Source organism: Arachis hypogaea, chromosome 17, assembly GCF_003086295.3.
Source record: "Arachis hypogaea cultivar Tifrunner chromosome 17, arahy.Tifrunner.gnm2.J5K5, whole genome shotgun sequence".
Lineage (NCBI taxonomy): Eukaryota > Viridiplantae > Streptophyta > Magnoliopsida > Fabales > Fabaceae > Arachis > Arachis hypogaea.
In genome coordinates this window covers 109,825,542-109,833,216 of record NC_092052.1, presented here as the reverse complement: position 1 = coordinate 109,833,216, position 7,675 = coordinate 109,825,542, and the positions used below count along the sequence as shown (strand labels likewise).

The window sequence follows — 7,675 nt, the reverse complement described above, 5'->3', positions numbered from 1 at the left end:
TTCTTTATCGGTGGAAAAGTTGAAAGTTTATGATAAACAAAATGATAAATAAATAGATAATATAAGAGTTGAAATTGAAAAAGATGAATGGAGAGCGAAAATAGAAAATAAAAAAAAATAAAAAAGATAAATTAAATTTAAATTTAAAATGAATCTTTTATATTATTTTTATTGAATTTTTTTAATTCAATAAAAAAGAGACTCACTTAATCTAATTTGTTTATACTATAGTTTAAAAATTAATAATTCCGTTACGTTATCAACAGCATTTCTGTCAATTTCTACCAACTCTTATTTATAACGGTGTTTAATGAAAGTGTTTTTATAGATGTGTCTAATAAAAATATCTTTTTTATAAATGTGTTTAATAAAAGTGTCTTTATAGATATATTTTTGGGATGTGTCTCTTTATATATGTATTTAAAATATAATAATTAATTATTATTGACAATAAATTGGCAGATAATATGTTAGTACCCTATACTTTTTCAAAAATTAAATAAAAAAAATCATTTAACGTTTTATCTAATTTCTCGATGCAATAAGCGAAAAACTCACTCAATTTTATTTGTCTATTCTATAATTTTATTATGAAACTAAAAAATGCTTTTACACTTTTCTAATCTCTCAATAATAGCTATAATAGTTTAAGATTGTCTTGTATTAAGTTTAAAAAAATTTTAAGTTGACTAACATAAAATTCAAAATGTTAATTAAATAAATAAAAATAAAAATATATAAAATAATACTTAAATTTAAAATATCACAAATATTTAAAATATATATCATTCGCTTGCTCTTTAAAAAAATTCATTAAAATGCACAAATTCAAAGAGAACAATTTTCTTTTTTTTTTTTCTCTTATTTTAACAAGAGGTGAATGTTACTTCACAAGTTTTTTTGTTAACTCAATCCTTTTCTTAAAAAAATAAAAATAATAAAAAAATAATTATACTTAATATACACTAAAATCAATTAATAAAATAGTGACTAATATAAAATACAAATATACACTACGATATTAAAAAACAACCAACTCGAGTCTCACTCTTACATGCGCCCACACAAGACGAAAGGAAGACGTTTTTCCCTCCTCCTCTATCGGTCACACACTATTTTTGTCTGTGTTTGCATTATTTTCTTCGTTGTTTTTCACGCATCGTCTTCACCACTGACCAGGAGCTTCTTCCCTTCTTTATTCTTGATTTTTGTTACCTTTTTTTTGCATGCATTCTTCATTTGTTGCATTTTTATCGTTTTGTGAAAGTGATATCTAGCTCATTTAGCTCATGTTTACTGTAGTGATAGGGGTTGCAAAATTATTAGTTTATCTTTCGTTGTTTGTGAAGGAATTAATGTAGTCAAAAATTCTGGCATGTGTGCTTATGTTGTTTGGTCATGGTTGATTCTTACCATATCCTATAATGTTGTCGTTTAATTCTCCTGAATGTGAAAATTGAAGTAATTTAGGCAGCTTAGTTGATAGGATCAGTGATAGGGTTTGCGGAACAATACATTTATATATGATTGGTCTTTTGAAGAGGAGTTAATGTGTAGTTACAGGCACTATATGTATGCCTTAGGCTGTTTCATCCAAAATGTAACATCCCATGCTTCTTCTTTGTGTAAATTTGGATGGAAATTGTTTTCAAATGAAATAAATTATGTTTTATCACTATGAGTATATCTGATTATAACATGAGTTTGAATTTTAATTTACATTTTAGTGGTTGCTTTCTTTGAATTTAATTATAACCTCAAATACTTTAATTATAATCAGATTTTAAATTATAATTTAGAACATATTTGATAATTATCTTTAGCTGTATTTGATTATAATCTGATTTTAAATTTTTTATTTGTATTTGAGTGAATTTTATTTAAGGATTTACTGCTGACCAATGAATTGCCATATGCACAAGATTCAAATTTTCAATATTTATTTAAGTAGACTATTGAGCTAACCACTAGACCAACAGAATTTTGTTGATTTGGAACATATGTGAATCCAAATCAAATCATTTTCATTTTCATGCTACTTTGGGCCAGCTTAACTTGGATTCCAACTGAGTCCAAAAAAAAGCAGTAAAAGAAAAATGAGAATATCTAAGGATGAAGATTACATAAGAAAGGAGCAAAAATACGTAAAGGATGAGAATATGTGGATTGTTGGTGAGTCGGTATAAAATGCGATAGCGTCAAATAAGGTAACTGTAATTGTGTTTGTCTGTTTCCACTTTCCAATTCTTTCACTGGCGTGATTATCCGTATGTTTTGGGTTTGTGGCAAAGCATGAATCTTACGTTAAAATTGACGTGAGATGCAAATAATTGAGGCAGAAGAGAAGAGAAGAAAAAAAAATCGATGAAATGAAGTGCTGAGAAGAGAGAAAGCGCGCCGAGAAGAAAGTGATGAGAGATGTAATCAGAGATGCAATCATAGAGAACACAATGAAGAAATTGGGTTTTTTATCGGTGAAATGGGTGGGTTGATAGTGCATTTTGTTTTGGCACGTAAATAGTTTGTTAGGTGGTTGATATGTATTGTATGTATATACCTATAAAAATATAGTAGTTGATTTTATCTGATTTTAGTATATAAATAGTATTTTAAAAATAAAAACACATGCTAACAAGAAAACAGAAAAAAGAAAACAAAAAGACAAAGGAGGAATAATGACAAGAAGAACCAAACTCACAAGATAAAAAATAAGAAATAAATACAAAAATGGCAATTGAGCAGGTCCAGTGGTTCATCCTCTAATTCATGCAACAACCGTTATATTACATGCAACTATATGATTATTACACATCTTTATATTATTCAGCAGCTTCGTTATCTCTTTTTTTAAAAGGCAATTCATGAATCACGGCCAGGAGTCCAGGACAAACTGCATTTCTGGATTTCACGTGCCATCCACGTGTACATGACATATATGTACACACTACTCCCATACCCTCCTAAATACCGGGACCTCGTATATTTTATATATGAATTATGAGCACGATTAAGGTTTTGAAATATGAAACATTTAAGTATGTGCTCTGCAGGACAAACAAAAATAGAAGATTAATAACTATCAATTTGCTACTCAAAAAATTTAGTTGTTAACAAAAAAATGTCTTAAAAATATTATTGACAAAATCATTTTTAAATGATTTAAAAATACAATAAAAAGAACTAATAAATATTATATTTTTTTAAGTAATAAATAAATTTTTATATTTAACAAATGACTTATTTATTAGATTTAAATTTTTGTGATAATATTTGAATAATATTTAAAAAATATACAAAAAAAATTAGAGCAAAATATGATCTCTAAATTTTAATTTTTTTTTATTTTTCAAAAAATATCATCATTCACAATAAAAATTAAAAAAATTTACTTGACAAAAAATTACTAAATTTTAAAAATAAAAATATCTTATTTTTTAATAATAATTACAAATATTTGCATCAAAAATTGATCTCTAACTCATTTTTTAGAATATATATATATAATATATAGTTCTTTTTTTCGTATTTTTAAATTTTTCAAAAATTTATTTGTCATTAACATCTTTTGTGATTCGTTTTGCTAGTAATAAAAACTTTCGGATACTATTTTAGTAGTTTACTGAAACTCTTAAAACACACGTTGCATATTTTCTAGTTTGTTTGGTGTATTATTTTCCTTTCTGTATGTATCTGTTATGTTATATATGTGAGACTCTGACTTTATAATCATAGTGCATTCCTATTCTCTTGAATTTTAGTTTATCAAATTAATTAAGTGATTACTTGTTTGTTTTTTATTGGTCAATAATCATGCTATACCATCACCTCTTTTTCCTCTTCAAGTTGCCCAATATATATACAGAAATAATTGTGTGTGTGTTTAGAAGGACAATTATTTATGGGCCACTGTGAGTTGATTTAATTGCAGATACTGTAAAGAAACTGAAGTGACATGATGATATGAAGTTTGAAATTAAACCATTAGAATATTAGTGAGGCGGAACTTGAAACAAAATTTTGAGGGCTAAATAGAAAATAATTGTCAAAATACTTTTTTATATGGACCTCATTTAAAATAAGTTCGTCTAATCTCATCTCTCTGGTTTGGGTGATACTGCCAAATTTAAAGCCCTTTTTCAAGATCTCATTCCAAAAAGTTAAAGTTAAAGTCATCAGATATAACTTTTTGAACTTTTGAAGGTTATATATCACTTTCTTCGTGATTCATTAAAATAGAAGAACTATCTACATGTGTTGATATTGTAAAAGTTATATGTTCTCCTTCTTAAATATTAGCATTCCTCTTAAAAAATGTATCAATTCTTTAATTTTTTATTATTATTTTATATAAAAATTTGAATATATATCCTGTAAAATATATAAAGAAAAAATTAGAAGGACAAATATTAAAATTTATAATATTTATTGAATTTTTTTTTATCAATTTATACAAATACAATAATATTAATATTTATTGAATATTCTATTATTTTTTATCATATAAAAAATTAAATTAAATAAATAGTAAAATATAAATAATATTAAATTAAATAAATAAAAGATATCTAATTTTTTATATTTGAACCTAAAGATAGAGAGAGTATTGTCTATTGAACTTATTAGATACTTTAAGTCATAGTAAAGTATTTAAGTCAATTGAACTATTTTTTATCTTTTAAAAAAGTACTACTAAATTTTTTATAAAAAGTTTGGGGAGTCATGGCTACCCCTTATCTGAACTAAGCTCTACCACTGCTTACTATGATGATTTTGGTTCGAAGATATTATAATATGCGAGGTACTTCTGAAACTGAAACTGTTATGTTAGGGATACCAAGTGACAAGTGAGTTGGGGATGAATGGCATCATTGATAATGTCACACACACAAAATTAAAATAAATAAATATATGAAACAAGTTATACGTGTAATTATATTAATCATGATTATTGTCACATGTGACGTTATTGCATGTGTACTACAACTTTATATTAAATATTTTCATTCTATCAGGAAAAAAACTCCATACATCTACATCATGAAATGAATCAATAATGTTACGCGTTTTTCTTCGATGTATAATTTGATAAATCTAGAAAATAATGGAGACCACATCATCGGTATGCAAAGAAAGAAGAATAATTAATATTCCTAAAAGGTTGAAAATAAAAAGAAAAGGGTGGGGGAAGTGTGTGCAGTCAGACGAGATGAGAAGAGAAGAGATGAGATGAGGATCTGCGATATATCATTTGTAATAATATAATTTGAAACGATTTAATTAATTATGAGAGAGAGAGAGTGTGTGTGTATATATAAAGAGAAGCAAGGAAGTGTTCCCCCTCAAAACCCCAAGGAGTGAAGAGGTAGCTATGGAAATAGAAGAGCAAGGAGGAGGTATGACGTCATCAAGGTTCAGGCGCATCTGTGTATACTGCGGAAGCAGCCCCGGCAAGAATCCCAGCTACCAACTCGCCGCAATTCAGCTCGGCCAACAACTGGCAAGTATATATATACATGAAAAATTACCAAAATCGCTTGTGATGTCGCATCACCTGTATACATATACACATCACACTTTTTTTTTTTCCAATTCTAACTCAACTTCATCAATATAGGTGGAAAGGAACATTGACTTGGTATACGGAGGAGGAAGCATTGGCTTGATGGGTCTAATCTCCCAAGTTGTCTATGATGGGGGACGCCACGTGTTAGGGTAATTCATTCTCCCTCTCTATCACTAGCTAGCTAGAAGCTAGTAGTATCATGTATATATCTGATAATAATGTAATGGTGCAGAGTGATTCCAAAGACGCTCATGCCAAGAGAGGTAACTAATCAATAACACTCTTAGTTATTAATTAATTGTTTATTACTGGCTAATGACCAATTAATTAATTAATAAATATAGTTAACCGGAGAGACAGTGGGGGAAGTAAGAGCAGTTTCAGGAATGCACCAACGCAAGGCTGAAATGGCCAGACAAGCTGACGCTTTTATTGCTTTACCAGGTATCCTTCCATAGCCGGTTTAATTAATATAAAGTCTCTAAGCCTATACAATCTAATCACATCATATTATGTGTATGTATAGGTGGATACGGAACCCTCGAAGAGCTTTTGGAAATCATCACCTGGGCTCAACTAGGAATCCATGACAAACCGGTTAGCTTTCTTTCTCAATCAAATTAAAACTCCTTCCACTCTTAGCTTTCAATCATAATAACGTTTTTCTTTACAAAAGGCCTTTTTCTGGTCTCATTCAACTAGCTACCACAAAATGAAACAAGTCATCAATTTGATCATTAATTTTTTATCCGAAAAGAAAGAATATTGTTGCATTGATTGATATTAATAAATAAATGGACACATTATTAGGAAGTCAAAGAAAAGGACATGACAATGGATTGACGGTGTTTATGATTTAAAAGATAGAAGAATATCTAACTAGCTAGCTAGTAATAATAGTAATGATTATGATAATACTTATTTATTCTTATCGTGAGGGATAAATTAAATTAAAGAAGAGAAAATAATGAGGGGACGGAATTGGTTGCAGGTGGGGTTGTTGAACGTGGATGGCTACTATAACTCGTTGCTGGCATTCATGGATAAAGCTGTGGACGAAGGTTTTGTAACACCAGCTGCCCGTCACATTATTGTCTCTGCCCAAACTGCCCAAGACCTCATGTGCAAGCTTGAGGTACGGAAACATATACACAATAATACACACACTCTACTTCAATTTGCAAAGTTTATTTTACAAATAATTTGCCACTTCCGTCCATGAAATTTGACAATTGACAATTGATATGTACATCTCCTATTGTATGTGTGTGTACACGTGGGGCAACGTGGTAGGCCCAATTATGCATTGAGATTATTATGAAATTTTGATTGATTGATTGATACTTTGAACAGGAATATGTCCCCAAGCACTGTGGTGTGGCCCCAAAACTAAGTTGGGAGATGGAGCAACACTTAGTTAATAACGCTGCAAAGTCAGATATTTCCCGTTGACTCAACCATAATCTTATTCCTACACTAATCCACTATCAACTACTTTTAGATTTATTAGTGTATAACCTTCAACTTTACAAAAACACTTCACAAAACCCAAATCATGTAATGTGTATGTATGTATGTAAGCCCCACATAATAGGGTAACCATATAGTCTTTTTCTTTTCTTTTTTTCTTCCCCTTTTTTAGCTGTGGATATGAATATGGTCAATTCAATTTCATATGCATCTTTGGCTATGTTTAATTTGCTTAATAGTATTAGAAGGCTTCTTATTATATACGTACGGCTCAAGTTGGTTCAAGATTTAATGTGTTGTATGTAAAAATTCTTATTGTTATTAGTGTGTTATATTTTTTTATTATACTACTCTAATAAGAAGAATATTATGATAACATTTATATATTTAATAATAAAATAAGAATTTTTAATTATTTTTTTAAAAAATCAAAAATATTTTTTACAAATACACATTCATATAAATTAATCACAGCATTTCTTATATATATACATAATAATAAGAGTTCTTTATATAAATAATTTACAAACATTACATATCATTACAATCACAATTTTTATTTTTTTTTACAAAATTATAATAATAATGACGAAAAAAATAATAACTAAACTAATACAACAATATCACATAACCAAAAACGTA

At 28.2% G+C, this 7,675-nt stretch overlaps 1 protein-coding gene across 1 annotated transcript; it reads left to right on the top strand.

The window, feature by feature from the left end:
* The first annotated feature begins 5,062 nt into the window (after nucleotides 1–5,062).
* On the top strand, nucleotides 5,063–7,354 carry LOC112766794 (cytokinin riboside 5'-monophosphate phosphoribohydrolase LOG3). The gene is made up of 7 exons (XM_025812691.3): nucleotides 5,063–5,497; nucleotides 5,615–5,712; nucleotides 5,796–5,826; nucleotides 5,908–6,007; nucleotides 6,090–6,160; nucleotides 6,555–6,698; nucleotides 6,917–7,354. Exons 1-7 carry the CDS (start codon nucleotides 5,369–5,371, stop codon nucleotides 7,013–7,015), a joined length of 672 nt encoding a protein of 223 aa, XP_025668476.1. The 5' UTR covers nucleotides 5,063–5,368; the 3' UTR covers nucleotides 7,016–7,354.
* Nucleotides 7,355–7,675: the final 321 nt, after the last annotated feature.

What these genes read in the sequence shown, in the direction of transcription:
- LOC112766794 (XM_025812691.3), top strand. Translation starts at nt 5,369, where the DNA reads ATGGAAATAGAAGAGCAAGGAGGAGGTATGACGTCATCAAGGTTCAGG. An exon ending in GGGGGACGCCACGTGTTAGG is followed by an intron (nt 5,713 to 5,795) that starts GTAATTCATTCT and finishes GTAATGGTGCAG; the next exon opens with AGTGATTCCAAAGACGCTCA. An exon ending in ACCTCATGTGCAAGCTTGAG is followed by an intron (nt 6,699 to 6,916) that starts GTACGGAAACAT and finishes TACTTTGAACAG; the next exon opens with GAATATGTCCCCAAGCACTG.